This window comes from Grus americana, chromosome 20 (genome assembly GCF_028858705.1).
Source record: "Grus americana isolate bGruAme1 chromosome 20, bGruAme1.mat, whole genome shotgun sequence".
NCBI lineage: Eukaryota > Metazoa > Chordata > Aves > Gruiformes > Gruidae > Grus > Grus americana.
The window spans coordinates 9,759,949-9,775,135 of record NC_072871.1 but is presented as its reverse complement, the minus strand read 5'-3'; the positions used below and the strand labels follow the sequence as shown (position 1 = coordinate 9,775,135).

General features: G+C 39.9%; 1 protein-coding gene across 6 annotated transcripts in view; it reads left to right on the top strand.

Moving 5' to 3' along the window:
- Positions 1-15,187, top strand: part of CNTRL (centriolin) — a 36,784-nt gene that overhangs the window by 20,516 nt on the left and 1,081 nt on the right. For 5 of the 6 annotated variants that reach the window (XM_054848777.1, XM_054848779.1, XM_054848780.1 and 2 more), the window contains 23 exons: positions 140-256; positions 664-808; positions 1,874-2,013; positions 2,495-2,681; positions 2,951-3,261; positions 3,584-3,792; positions 3,969-4,161; positions 4,542-4,672; positions 4,807-4,947; positions 5,062-5,188; positions 5,656-5,820; positions 6,584-6,743; positions 7,478-7,593; positions 8,624-8,841; positions 9,240-9,397; positions 9,655-9,728; positions 10,407-10,595; positions 11,513-11,738; positions 12,050-12,255; positions 12,553-12,693; positions 13,818-14,093; positions 14,203-14,265; positions 14,819-15,022. In XM_054848777.1, the coding sequence (XP_054704752.1) occupies positions 140-256; positions 664-808; positions 1,874-2,013; positions 2,495-2,681; positions 2,951-3,261; positions 3,584-3,792; positions 3,969-4,161; positions 4,542-4,672; positions 4,807-4,947; positions 5,062-5,188; positions 5,656-5,820; positions 6,584-6,743; positions 7,478-7,593; positions 8,624-8,841; positions 9,240-9,397; positions 9,655-9,728; positions 10,407-10,595; positions 11,513-11,738; positions 12,050-12,255; positions 12,553-12,693; positions 13,818-14,093; positions 14,203-14,265; positions 14,819-15,022 (3,897 nt within the window). Of the gene's footprint in view, positions 1-139; positions 257-663; positions 809-1,873; positions 2,014-2,494; positions 2,682-2,950; positions 3,262-3,583; positions 3,793-3,968; positions 4,162-4,541; positions 4,673-4,806; positions 4,948-5,061; positions 5,189-5,655; positions 5,821-6,583; positions 6,744-7,477; positions 7,594-8,623; positions 8,842-9,239; positions 9,398-9,654; positions 9,729-10,406; positions 10,596-11,512; positions 11,739-12,049; positions 12,256-12,552; positions 12,694-13,817; positions 14,094-14,202; positions 14,266-14,818; positions 15,023-15,187 lie in introns of those variants that run through there. The other variant, XM_054848782.1, reaches the window with a different exon arrangement.

Sequence of the window (15,187 nt, the reverse complement as noted above, 5' to 3'; positions counted from 1 at the left end):
CTGCCAGTTTCTGGAATTTCCAGAGCAGACAAGTGCTGATGCTTTTTATTAGTCAGCTTTTCACAAAGCTGCATGAGCCATCTGCAAGCTTGTGAAGTATTCCTGCAAACTAAAGCTCAAACTAGAATTTCAATTTTAGGAGATTGAGGAAGCCGAAGAGTTCTGTGCTGAGGCAGCTCATGCAGCTCGGGATCTTGCCAGAGCAGAAGCAGAAATAGAATTCTTACAACAGCTCCTCAAAGAGAAGGAAGAACAAGTAGGTTGCAGTGATGTTTGCTCTATGCTATGTGAGGAACGTAAAATACTTAGAGATATTGGTTCACCGAGTTTCTGAAAATGCCGTATTTAGAGGTGTCGGCCCTGCCCTTTTTCCTCAAGTTTTCCCAAGGCATGATGTTCTTCCTTCCCCTGACATCTGCCAAAGGACAAAATGAAAACCTCGCTGACTTTTAAGGAAAACTCTCACCACTTCACTGCTTTACCGTGGCTATGTCTGTAAGCCTTGGCCATAGGAGGGAATGGGAAGAACAATTTTGTTGCATCAGTTGTACACACGTTTTGCTGAATGAGCGTTTTTGTAGGGACAGATGGGCATGTTTGAAAAAGTTCTAGCAAATCTAATTTAAACTGATTTGCTTTGATTTAAAATTATATTTTAAATAGTTTCAGCATGAAATGGAGAAAGCTGGTGAGAAGACTGTTGCATCAAACTCCCAGAAGTTTGAAATTGATAAACTAAAGGAAGCTATGGAGCAACAAAAAGCAGAAATTGACCGTTTAAGATGGTTGTTGGATAACATTGGTACAGGTAATCTCCCCCCCCCCCCCCCGCCTTCTTGTGAATAAGCATGGATGCAGAAGATGTCACTTTCTTCTCCGTATTTCTCACTGTTTGATCTGGGAAGCTGTTCAGAGCTCTGGAAGGTTATTCTAGGAGAATGAACTGTTGAGAATACCTTCCTTTACAGTTCCTATATGGAATACATTCAGTCCTAAATCACTGTGCTTCATTGGATTCTCTGTATCTATGTGCATGAAGCAAACAGCAAAACAAACTGCAGTTGTGTGAAGTGTATGGGTCTTTGCGTCTTCAAGTACGAAGAATGGAAAAAACAGATGGTTAAGGACCAGCAGTGGCACTAGCAATTCTAGTTTTCCAGCTTTGCCAGTTGACCTCTGGAAATATTCCAAAAAGCTGGAGAGGGACTGTTTACAAGGGCATGGAGTGACAGGACAAGGGGGAGTGGCCTAAGCTGAAGGAGGGGAGATTTAGATTAGATCTGAGGAAGAAATTCTTCCCTGTGAGGGTGGTGAGGCACTGGCACAGGTTGCCCAGAGAAGCTGTGGATGCCCCATCCCTGGAAGGCCAGGTTCGATGGGGCTAGTGGAGGGTGTCCCTGCCTGTGGCAGGGGAGTGGAACTGAATGGGCTTTAAGGTCCCTTCCAACCCAAACCATTCTAGGATTCTATGAAATCTAGTTAAGTTTTGCCTCAGTTTAAAGAATCAGAATGACAGTATATTAGTTTTCATTAGTTTGTATTAACAACACTTTTTACAGCTATTTAGAAAACACTAATCGTGTTTATACTGCTCTAGAACATTGTCAGAGATCTATAGACAAGGAAGAATGACCATCAGTTACCTGTATATGAACTTGTATTTCTACAATCGTGCAAGGGCCGGGGTATATCTACATGGCTGTGTAATGTTTAGTTTGTTTATCCCGGCAATTCATTTTTTTAAAACATTGTTTCAGATTAACAAGACAACAGTGAGGGAAAAGCTTTAAACTGTTACTTTAATTAAAGCTGAATGCAGTATTTATGATTTAATTATTTGTCTTATATGTCTATAAAACTGATTAATTGACAGGTAATAAAGATGAAATTGACAACTTACAAGATGAAATCGCAGCACTCAGAAATGTGCTTTCATCCCAGAATGATTACATCACCAGTATAGCGGATCCATTGAGAAGGAGGGGATACTGGTATTACATGCCATCATCGCAGGTCAGAAATAAAAGTCCTATTATGTGGAAAGTCATTTGATACAGGAAAGTCCATTATAAACTTGCTAGGTGTGGGAGGAACTTAAGAAAAATTACTGGCTGGCATATAAGAGAAATACTGAAACAACACACGCAAATGTTCCCTGATAAAGCGATTACTGTGTAGAAAAAAGAATCTAGTATACATAAAATTTGGAGACAACTATTCAAAACACAGTTCTATAAATTCACTTAGGTAAAGGTTTAAAAGGGGACATTGCAGACAAACATTTCTTGCAAAACACTGTTTGTCTGAATTTAAGAGAAATATTGTTAAAAAATATTTAGTGCTCTCTTTAAAGCAGCATCATGCTTGGAAGTGAGAGAAAGCAGAGTATGTATAGCCTGTTCTTGAAAAATCAGTGCTTTAAAATGTCTACAACAAATAATTTGTTTTACATTATTTGTTATTTATAGATTAACGTGTATTCTCTTTTCTTTAGGCTTCAACTCCCGGTTCCCGTAGCACAAAAGATTCTGGAGTTTGTTTACTCTGTTCTGGCACATCCCCACCCAGACGAGGGTGCGGTGACAACAGGCAGTGTGGGAAGGAAGGCTTGCCCAGTCATGGAGGATGTTGGGTTTATTCACCTGTCAGAAATAGGTTGTACAAATCAAATTCTGGTAAAGGTAAGTCAGTCTCATGGCCTCGGAATGTTTAGGAGCATACTAAAGATGGACTTGCTTAGAGTTCATAGTGAATTTTTTTGATGTGTGTGAGTGAATTATAAAAGTGTATTAGTGTTGAGCTCGTTATTCATCTTAAGCAGTGTTTATTACATTTTTGTACAGTACATAGAATGTGTGTTATTTTAAAATGTGCATTTGAAGAATGTATCTTACTGAAAAAGTGATTTAAAAATAACTTTTTTTCCTTTTTTTTCTTTCTTTTGGTAAAGATAGAAGAGCAAAAGGAGATAGCGAAGGAAATGAAGAAACTTGTGTTCCCAAAGACCCTCCCTTTGTACCACCACCTGGTACAGTTATTTACACGGTCCTTCCAGATGGTGCCCCCGTACCTCAGGGAACTGTGGTTTATGGCCCTCCTCCTGCAGCAGCAAATGGAGGTTCAGTTGCTCCTGGATCTGTCATCTATGGCCCACCTCCTGTGGGAGCCCAGGTTGTTTACGGCCCTCTTCCTCCAGCCTTCACTGTCCCGCTCATTCCTGTTGGAGTGCTTCACTGCAATGTGCCTGAACATCATGATTTGGTAAGATAGAGTTGTACGCTGCAGGTTTAACCATAGGCAACTGACTTAGGAATGGATTGGGAGCATCTGTTAACGTATGCTTTCTCAACAAAACCGCAAACTACTAAAACCTCATTTTTCACAGATTAGATTAGTCCATTTAAAAAAGAAAAAAAAAAAGTCTCTGCTAGGAAGGCTCTGGATCTGAGGGAGCTTGCTGATAAGAATGCTTCATCTTCAGTGCTAATAGTCCAGTCTTTGCTATCTGTAGTTGTTCCTGTGTCTCAGGAGGACTGAAATAGAAAATAGGTCTTAATTTTGTTGTTCTGTTTCCTGTATGTAGGAGAGCGAAGTCTCAAGGCTAGAAGACACTGTGTATTATTTAAAGTCTCGGAAATACAAAGATAAATGGTCAGAGGCAGCTGAGCATAAATGCAAAAAAGAGGTGGAAAAATTGCATCAAAACATTGAAGAACTTCTGCATGAAAGAGAAGAGTTGGAACATGAAGTAGCAGAGCTACGAAGAGCAGCTCAAAAACATAACAAACGCAAGTAAGGATATTGCACTAGAATACATTTAAAGTAAACGTGGAAATACCTAAACTTTTTTCCAACAAAAGTCAATTTTGACTTGTTTACAGTTAATGTAAATGGACTAGAACTTCAAGAGGCTCCAGGCCTCTGGCATTTTGTATTTTAATTCCATGTCTGTCTTCCTGACCTTTTAGGGACTTTATTGAAGGGTATACCAACAACGTTATTGCAGAATTGCAGTTAGAAAAGTCTCTTAAACACCATGAAGATATTGCAGATGAAATTGAATGTATAGAGAAGACTCTTCTGAAACGACGAGCAGAGCTTAGAGAGGCAGATAGGCTACTTGCAGAAGCTGAAGTGGAACTTGAGAGCACACGGGGGAAGGTAAGTAAAGCCATAACTCTAAGTGCAGAAGGACTTACGTGTTGCATTAAGACTGTTTTAAGCAGAGGATTTTTGTTTGTCTAAGCAGTTTATTTTCACTTGGATAACCTGAAGCCTCTTAAAATGCTTCTATTTGAAAATAAGTCATGGGATAACCTGTACTAAAAGAAAATGTTTCAGTCATTGCCAAAGAGGAGGAAGCTTTTCTGCTCTGGACAAGAGAGAAGAAATGGTTCTACTTCATGGTATACAAAGGGACAAAGCTGAGGTGGAATAGTCAAGCCAGGAGGAGGTCATCTTCAGATAGCTAACCTGCAGGTTATGGATGTGGAAAGCATAAGATGGGAATGTATTGTCTCAATCTTCAATTTTTGCTCTAGACTAAAGACACTATTCAAAAGCACAATCACGCCAAACAGTGTTTGTCCCGCACTGAAACTGAGGCAAAGGAGCTGGAGCGAAGGGCTCAGGAAATGGCCGTTAAACTTGTGAAAGCAGATCAACAATTAAGGTATGCCGTTCTTGTGAACGTGTATCAAATGGGGATGAGGCGAAGAACAAGATTCTTTCAAATATAAAGATAATGCTATTGGAGAGGGAGAGCTGTTAAAATGTTAATATGAAAAGGCATAAATGCTTCTTTAGGTTATTACAGGCAGATACAAGGGATTTAGAACAGCATAAGAGGGAACAAGAAGGTATTTTGAAGGAAATCAACAAAATGGTGGCTGCAAGAGACTCTGAGTTCCAGTCATTAAACCAGAAGATAGAAATGCTAACTGAAAGGTAAGTATTTTTAATTTACTGTAAACTATGTTAGATAAAGATGTCCACCTCCAATAAGTTGCTGCCTAAGGTATTCTTGTTTCTTCTGAGTCACATTTTTATCCTCACTGTTAGTCTTCAGAAGCTTCAAGGAGATATTCAAGTTGCAGAAGGTAATGAAGAACATCACCTCCAAATCCTCAGAGAAGCAGAAAACCTTCTTCAAGGCAAGAAAACCGAATTGGAAAGATTAAAAGATCAGGTAAGGCTTTTCTGATTAACTCTGGACTATCAATTTTGTTGGTTTTGATGTAACTGAAAGCTGAGAAGAATCTTAAGTTCTGAACTGCCTTGTCTGAAGAATTGAATTCTTAAGTTTATTTTAATGTTGGTAATTTGAATTCTCCTTGGTTTGTCGTATAAGTATGACCCCAATCTCTCTGGCGTTTCTGCATAATAAATGTTACTGCAGAGTTCTCTCTTACAATTCTTACTGCACTCTCTGAGGTACAAGACTGCAGTGGCCAGATCAGCACTTACTCTTCAGTATCGGCTATGTTATACAGGTTTAGCAAATGAAGCTCATTGCTCTGATGGGATCCTTACGTGTTATGCAATTCAAATAAATCTCTGGCAGGGAACAGCGTACTGCACTTGTTCTCGTGCATGTGTGTGGCTACAAAAATAAAAGCCTTCAAATGCTTCTTCTGTTAAACTTCTACATTTTAGATTACTGCTCAGCAACAAGAGCTCTTGTTTCTGGAGCAACAGTTAAACCAAAGAAAAGAAGAGCTCCATGTCCTTCAAGACTGTATTTCCCAAAAGAAAGGTGACCTCAAAGAAGCTCTTCGAGACGGAGAGACTGAAGCAAATGAAAAGCTACGCCAAATAAGAGTAACTTTTCCAAATGAGTCTTCACTTCATTATATTTCTGAAGAACAACGAAAGAATAGAAGTATCAAAAATATCCCAAAAAGTTTCCACAAAATCAGTTTTGCTTTCTACAGCCTCCCAAAACCCACTGAAAAATAGAACAAGCAAGCTTACGATTCTGTGCGACTAAGAGCTTGGTCTAGATGCACAAATTAGAACTCCTGAGTTCCAGTAATACTTACCGAATTGGTCCCTTGAGAACTAAATTATGTTAAATAGAAATCTCGGAATGACTTACTGTTGCTGAGACAAGCAGCTTCTAAAGCAAATCAGTTTGATCAGTGTGTGTAAAACACAACAAAGCTGGTGTAAGTCAGCTCTGTCTCCATCCTCATTTACTTAGAAAGGATTCTTACTTCCTTTCTGAAATAAAAACAAAGTATCAAGGTTCATTATATTTTGTGGGGGCTTTTTGTCTGACTTCCTGTTTTAAGGCCTACAAACTGTTTACTTGAATGAGGGTATTGTGGTCAGACTTGTACATCAAAATCTTTGCAAGATTGCTACTTTAAATTGTCCACAAACAGGACTTTAGGTTAAACATTATGGGGGTTTTGTTTATAGTTACAGTTAATGTTGTAAACAAACTCTGGAACTAAATTGACCAGAATATTGGTGGGAGAATCCTTAAATTTTATAACTATTTAGAACTTCTATTTAAAGGAAGAGTTTATTGAAAATGGCAAATAATGGCATTCCTTGTAACACTGATACATTTCCACAGGAAATAAAACTACTTCTGGAAGAGCTTAATGTTGAGAGGAAAGAACTGGATGTCCAGATTAATGAGAAAAGAGCACAGCTTTCCTTCATAAAGAAGGATATTGGAAAAGAGGAAGAAAATCTTCAAGGAATAGTTGGGCAAATTACCAGGCATAAGATAGGTATGCCCCCGGCTTTACTAGACAGTATTTTGTGCGAATCAAGCTCTTAATTGCACATCCCTGCAGTCTTCTGTTCCTCACTCCTTTTGAAATACTGTGAATGACTGCAGAGAAAGAGTCCCCTGTAATTCTCATAGCTTACAGGGAGCTGACAGATACCCTTCGCTCAAGTCGAGGCAGCGCTTCATGCTGCTTTGTATCTGGGACGTGAGTTTTTCATGCCAGAGAAATGTGAGCAAATCCGTTGTCAGGACTGATCAGTTCACACTCGGCACTGAGTCGTTAGGAGACATTAGCTAATTGTGCCACATTCACAGAAGAAGAATGAAACACTGGGATGTGTGGGGAAATGGAGGAATCTCTTTCCCAAGCAGTTACATCCTGTCAGATTGTGGGAAGTATAAGCAGCGGCAGTTTGGAACTTCTGTACTTTTTCTGAAATATTTTCTTTCATTGTTCATCAGTGAGATAGTCTGTCCCGGGCTAACTCCCTAGGGAGTAGGAAGAGCACAGGAGACCTGGGGACCTGCAACTTGCTGGTAGAACAGCATCAGATACAATACCTGGTGTCTGACACAGCAATTGAAACTGTGAAGAGTTTTTTACAGGGATGATATGCGTACAGTGTCTCTTAATTTTTCCTTGGTGCTTTGCTTTTTTTTTTTTTTTTTTCTCTCCAGATAGAATGCATTTGATGTGCTTGTAATAACCTTTGATTTCTTTCCTCTTACTAGAACTGAAACATGTTCTGGAAATGCTGGAGCTTGAAAATAATGAACTTCAAGGTTTGAAACTACAACATGACCAAAAGGTCAATGAGCTAGAAAAGACTCAGGCTGCAATTCTAGAAGTAAGTGTTTCTTCTACAGCTAATATAGTAACTGGAAGAAGAGATCTGCATATTCTGTGGTTTTGTTAAGATCTGGGCAACAGTCTTTACACTGTGAAATCAGTTTCTAGTCTGATTTCAGCTTGTCACATAAAAGTCTTAGGTCTGCTTCGGCCCTTTAAAATAATGGGATTTTTTTTTTTGGTGCACATGAGGGAGAGAGGGCAAAGGACAGAAGGCTGTTCTGTGGCTGTAGAACGATGAATACTGTTTTCTTAGTATTAGCTTCCAGAGTCTGTCTGTCTGGATTCTATCTGTGTGGAAGACAGTTTACTAACTCAACTGAATGATCTTCTCTACCATTAAAAAGGTATTTTAGCTCAGCTGGTCTCTCTTTTCTCTATAGTGAATACAGACATTCAACTTTGCTACCAGTGGGCAGAGAGGTCAGTGGCATCCCTTTGGCAGTCTCGTAGTAGCTACAGGATTGTTAGGTCAGAGTCCAGGATAGCCCTCCTCTACTTAGTTGTGCAATTCCAGAAAATCTAACATGCTTTTGCTAAGAGAGCGTTTCTAAGCAGATATTTATATCTCTTTCTCTACTCCTTTCTGTGAAGGACAGGGAAAAGAAGGGACTAGTTGATATGCTTGGTACCTTTCTATTACCACACTTAAAGTGATCACCTTACTACATTACCTGAGCATCTCGCAGCCCTTAATGTGGTCATTCTCTCAAAATCCCTGTGATGAAGGGATCTGCTACTCTTACAGATGGGGGGAAAATGGCGGTTAAACTATGATGGAACAAAGAACTGCACCCCTATCTTCAAGTCCTCGTGCTCATAGTCATCATAACCTTCATTGTAAAAACAAATTAATCTGGCATTAAGCAGTTATTCCATTTGTAATGCAGTAGTAGTTAGAAGGCACTCTAGCCTGTGTATGATCTCTCTGAATGAAAGGTTCTTAAACTGCTGCAGCTAAAGATGTTAATAACTTGTGCTACTTCTTGACTGTATAAATGTGTTGTTCACAATGCCTTCTTTTGTAGGAGAAGTTAAAACTGGAGAAGATTCAGAGATTATTCCAGTGTCAGCAAGGGGAAGTAGACTGGCAGGAACAACTGCTTGAGAAAGACCGTCAGGAAAATGAACATCTGGTTTCTCAAATGCGCACTCTGCAAAATAATATTGAGTCTTTGAATAAAGAAAAAGAAAAGCTTGAAGAGGACTGTCAGAGTTTGGAAAAGAAGTTGTCACAAACCAGAAGGTGGGGGGGAATTTTTTTTCCCGCAGAGATCAGAAGTGATGGGATGTCTGTTTATCATAATTAAAAATATAGCTATAACTTTGAGGTGCCCAATTATACAGAATATGCTATTTCTTATATCCTGTGGAGGTTTTATTTTAAGCATGTCTACAGCAGACTTACAGAAAATATTCAGCAATGAAGCTGACGAATGCAACAACACATGTTATATCATGGCAGTGCAATGAGAAAAGTTATGAAAAGCAAAGTGTTAAGTCTTGGAACAGGACAGCTGTCTTGCTCTTATGACTACTAGGTAGCATCCCCTTGAGCTGAGAAGACTTACTGAAATGCAGCTGGTTTTAGAGTCCTCACCAAGTACTTCCAACAAACCGAGAATTTGTATTCGCATGTTACAGAGACTTAACTGCTACTGAAGACAGCAGCAGAACTGCGTTGGCCAACGTAGAAAAAATGGAACTGGATGTTAAAAACCTGCAGCAGGAGGTAGATCTACTGAACAAACAAAAAAAATCACTGAATGGAGACATTATTGTTGTACAGAGAGATCTTCAAGGTAGCGATCAATTTTTGGTTCTAAGCTGCAATATATTTTAAGATAAATTGTGTTAAAAGGTCTACTGTAACTGTACTGTATGATACTAAATATCCAACATGCTCAAATATCTACAGGCAGAAAGTATTTAACATGTTGAAAAGATGGAAACTTTAGAAACTGTTTTTCTATTGTTTATTCTTCATTTATGAAAAGAGATAATTTATTTGTATAGGTATTTCAAATTGATTGAAAATCTGTCGCCAATATTTTTCTAGAAAAAAAGGAAGAACTAGAAACACTGAAAGGAGAATTAAATGACTCCAGGCAACAGCTTCAACTGGTAGAGCAGGTTAGTTTTGGTGAAATATGTACATATTTTCACAATTTTAGCACAGAATCGAGGGGTGTCATTTATCACAACAGTTGACGGTCCATCACCCGTTTTTTCATCTAGGTACATTAGCTCAAAATCGGACACTTGCAGCGCTAATAAACAACGGCTAGTTTATTTCCTTGTTCTTGCTGAGTTTGGAGTGGTGTGGACTACAGTAGGTACCTCACCAGATGAGATTTCTGGTTTGGGTTTTCTGTGTGCCAACTGCAGTGACTCTTCTAGTCAGATTGTTACCCCCGGCTTGAAGTGTGGGGCATTTTGGTTTGTTTTGGGGTTGTTTGGTTTGATGGGGATATTTTTTTTTTCCTGTGGATTCGTTTGGGTTTCAATTTATCTTCTTTCTCGAAAACAATCCAGAATTTGTCATCTTTCTAGAACACAATCCAGACCCTGGTTTATTGTTTTTAGGAAGAAGAATTTTTTTTTTTTTTTAAAGTAAAGCAGCATCTTCTGGCTTTTTATCTGATGGTTCCTATTGTTTTAGTTCAGTCAGTGGCTGGTTTAAATGGAAGGTAGTCTTCAGCATGATTAGGGATGATCAGTTATGTTCCTTCAAATGCAAGCCTTTTAGCCAGAGGGCTGTTAATCTTATCAGCTAGTTATGTCCCTTGATTTTTACATTTTATATTGCAGGATTTGAAAAATAATACAAAGCATCAGGATGAGTTGCTTAGAGAGCAGGCAACCCTGAAAGAAGATATCCTAGAATATTTAAGGAAACATAAGGATTGCCAAGAGAGACAGAAAAAGAAGGAGAACCAATTGCAGCAGCTCCAGAAAGAGATTGAAGAGAAGGAAACAGAACTCGCCAAACAAGAAGCGGTAATGAGCCTGCCGACTTGCCTCACTTTCTTCTGACCTCTAAAAATAATGCAGGCCAAAAGGTTTTGGGTGCACATTTACAAATAATAGACCAGTGCTTTAAGAAACACAAAGCTTCATTTTCAGAGGAAAAAGCTTCAACATTCAGTTTAGTTTTTGCTAAAACATGTGTGTCACAACAAAGGACTGTCATTGTTCCTGGCAGTGCCATCCTATACTGACCTGATAACAAAACTGCTGTAAAACCAACACTGCCCCGAGTGCAAGAAAGGTTGTGGGGTAGTGGGAGGCACTGTGCAGTGTGGTGTCATGGCTGCTGGTGTAGCGGATGGGGTGAGGAGATGGACTAGAACAGATTATTCTCTAGAATTCTGTCTTGTCAGCTGGGTATAGTTCAGAGAACTTCTTCCTGTGCTGTTGATTTCTCTTGGGAGATGAGAAAACTATGGAGAGTACCTGAAATGCTGCAATGGATTTCAAGTGAAACTAATCAAAGCTTAACTCCAGCTGCATTCCATAATTCCAAAACTAAGCAGAAAAAATTCCAGGGCTTTTTTTTATCCTGAAGTTTCCTTCTGCTTTTGAGTGGATCACTATTGGTAGCTAGCTGTTGTTCTCTTCTATAGTATTTATGTGCAAAGCTCAGCAACTGTTCATGAAAACTAGGACTTAGTTTTACTATAGGCATATAAGATTAACTTACATTGGCTGAGCAGTTTCAACAAAGTGTTAACCAAAAGAAAAACCGAGGGAGTGGTACTGAAAATAAGAGGCAAGAAAAATTGATAAACTCTTTTTGCCAGTAGAGAGTATTAGACTACAGTTCTTTCCAATTTATGCTGCTTTAACTTCTATAATGTCTTCTGGTGATGGAAGTTGGTGCTAGTTAAGGCTGGAAGTGGTGGTTTTTTTGGCAGATTCTTCACCGCCTCAAGCAAAATTCAGAGCGTGAAGGGAAAAAAATGGATGAACGTATTGCGAAGGTGAAAGATCAGAAAACACTATTGGAAAAGGAACTAACAGATCAACAAAAGAAACTGGAGCAGGCAGTAACGAAAGTAAGGCTAGCAGAAGAAAACATCAGGAAGCTGGAAAAGGAGGAGTCTCGATATGCAGCACTTGAAGAAACTGTCAGAAAAAGCAGTAAGATTAATTGCGCAAACAAATTGTTACCATTTATGGGTTCTAAGTCTAACGAAACCAACAAATACTTCTGTTAATCTTGCTTGGTTTCTAATGCAGCCTCGGGATTGACTCAGTCCTTAAATTGACTTGTTCAAAGAACTGAGATTCTAAAGCCAACTGGTGGTCTGTCCCCTCTCACTTTGTGTCTGTTCTTAAAAACCATTGCTCAGCACATTAATGTGTTCAAAAAATATCTAATGTGTATGCAGTATGCCAAGAGACTTACACTTCTGCTAATCAGGATTGTTTTAAAAAAATGTTAATTACAGAACATCAGCTCTCAGAAAAAGAATTACAATTACAACAAAAAAACAGAGACATACAGTCTCTTCAAAAAGAACTGGAAGTCTCCAAGTCTGAGCTAAACCATCTACAAGATCGGATAGCATCAGAGAGGAAAAAAGCAGAAAAACAAATCTTGAGTCTGAAAGAAGCAATGAAAGTGCAAAGGATGCAGCTTGAAAGAAAACTGCACGTAAGTCCTGGCTGAGGGGAGGATGTTTGGGGATCTGGGTTATTTTTAAACAGCAAAATGATATAACACCCATTTTTATCGTGGGAGGAACAAAGTAATGCATTGTCATGACTAGACAGAACTTGAGGCAACCAAACTCTGGTATTTCTAGACTGGGCTGCAGAACACCTCTAGTTCCTCCTATTTAATGCTGTTTCTGCCTTTTAACTTGAAGAAATTGTGTTGTGTGGGTTTTCTTGATTCATTTTTCTGCAGTGGATGCTCACAGTAAAAGGCAATCCTTCTGCATTTTCCTAGGAACAAAAGCATGAAAATACCTGTTTGCAGGGTGATATAGCAACTGCTGAACAAGTAGCACACAGTAACCAGGAACGAGCCAGGCGCCTTGTTGAGGACCTTGGGCAGATCCAGCAGGACTACGTGGATCTCCACGCCCAGGTATAACTGAGGGGCCCGATACAGGCGGGTTTGAGGGAAAGCTGTCTCCCAGACAAGTTTGTTGTACTGGTTTTCAATCTCCTCCTGTCCACTGTATCACAGTTAGAAATAGACCCACTTAAAATTGCAGTGTGATTTTTCCCCCCCCCCCCATCTGGGAGAAGTTAAGCTTTGTTAGCAATCAGTAGGATCAGGCAGCTTGGTAATCCCTGTTAAAAAATGAACAAACCAACGCCAGCCAGCCAGTCACGTGCAGAGTTCTCAAGAGTAGGGCTGCAAGCTCTTAAAGCGGCACTTCATTTGTCAGATCTTGAAGGCTGTGGCAGAGTGGCATGGTTGCCTTCCCATCGCACGGTGAATTACAGGCACTGTTTAGGCCGGTTCAAGTGAATCAACCCCTCTCGCCCAGAAGAATGACACCTGAAAAGGAGACTGTGTTCTTTGGAGGCAGGCTGAGGGTGGAGGGGGTGAGTCCCAGCTATTCATTAGGAGTGAGTGGATTTGCATGCTCCCAACAGATGTAGCAAATGCACCATAATGTCTGCTGGGAGCTCAGTTCAGGCAGTGCTTCAGTCAAGAATTCAGACTCTGGCTCCTGTTTACGTTATGGTTTGGTAATAGGTACTTGGCATAACTAGTCATAATTTATGCAAATCACTAAGTGTTATCAACGTTAAAGCGACTCAGTAGGCACTGAAGAACTTGTTAGTGCCAACCTGGGCCAGCTTTTTCTTCTTATGATACTCACTTTAAATTAAAGGTGATTCCATGTTGTCTGACTCCTAATCTTTTAATAAATCCCTTATAAATTGTTTAAAAGTCCTTTAAGAGTAGGGTCCTTCAGAGAATAACGTTGTTAGCAACTAGAAAACGTTCAGGGAAGACTATGCAAGATCAGAGTATGATTAGGTTTAAGTTAAGGAGTTGTGTCCCGGTAACTTTAGTTGCCTCCATCACCATCCGAGGGGGTTCACAGGCAAAGTTAATGTCAGAACTAGGGCAAGGTCTGTTCAGAGGTTTTGTGAAAGTAAGAAATAAACCTTGTTTGGTTATGCGGGAAAATCCCTCTGGACTGATGCATTTGTAACGTGACAGCAAAATGGTGAGAGTGTTCTATGGTGTAGGTTAAAACTCAAGAAGACCTGGAAAAGAGACAAAGGGAAATAAAGGATGCAACAACGTTGCTTAAACTGGAGGTTGAAGATGAAATTAGGTTGGGGTTTAAATCTTCGAGCCCATCTTCTCTGCAACTGTTGGAAGATTTGGATGCATCGTCTGAAGAAAAGGGAAGTCTGCAGTGTGAATCTGATAGCTTGGAGGAGACTGGTCCATTTGCTGCTGCTGACAAACGACTCCTCTCACTGGAAGAGAAGTTGAATTTTTCTAAAGTCTTCCTAATGGTAAAATGCTTTTGAACTGTAGCTGCTGCTCATGCTACAGCTGAGCACGTCGGTATCAGTACCTTTAACTGTTATGCTCTGTTACTGAATGGGCTTTTGTTTCCAAAAGGACGAACACTGGCGTGGAGAGGCTCTCCGAGAGAAACTGCAGCATCATGAGGATCGGCTGAAGGTGACACGTCTCTTCCCAGTCTGGCTGTCCTGTCCGTTATTTTCAGAAGGGACCCGACCCAGGAGCGTGGGGGTCCTGGCCTACCCATGCTGTGCACACAGCAACTAGCTGCAGCCTACCTTGTGTGTGTGTGTGTGTGGGGGGAATGGACAGTAAAACAAGCCTAGCAACTGCATGCCTTATCAGGATGAATAATACTAATTAACAGTTAATTGGATGTTTGGGTATTCCAACAAGATACCCTCACTGACATCATACTGTGGTATGTTAGCAACATGACAAATGACAGTTAAGGAGCACCTACAATCACTTTAAGTACAGGTGATGGCCAAGTTTAGTTAGGACGTATCTGCTGCTCTCTCTTTATGCAGGCAGTGATAAAGGCTGTAGAAACAGCTTATTTCTGACTTGGGAGGAGGTGAACTACTTAAATAATTCACTGACTCTGACATTACATCCCTTATGGCTTGACAGTAAAGTCATCAGATGTTTTCTAAGTACAGTCTTGAAAATTACGCTATCTGGATATAAATAGAAGTAATGATGTGTTTAGGCCCAGCTCCGGCAGTGTATGTCCAAGCAAGTGGAAGTATTAATCAGAGGAAAACGGCAAACAGAAGGCACCCTGCACAGCTTGCAACGACAGGTGGATGCGCTAGATGACCTGGTCAGCAGCACTGCTTCAGACCCGCTGTTTCTAGCTCAAAGCTCAAGTCTGGTAGCTCTTCACGATGCTCTGAGTTTAACAAAGACACAGGTAATACTCTTCTGGGTACAGGAGTTCTGGTTTGGGGGTTTTATAGTCTATTACAGCCATATGGCTAAGTTGGTGGTTTTTGTTTTTTACTTTGTCTAACTTTTTACTCTTTAAAATCCAGATTTTAAAAAAAAAAAATTAAGATTAATGTGTGTCTGCTACTTG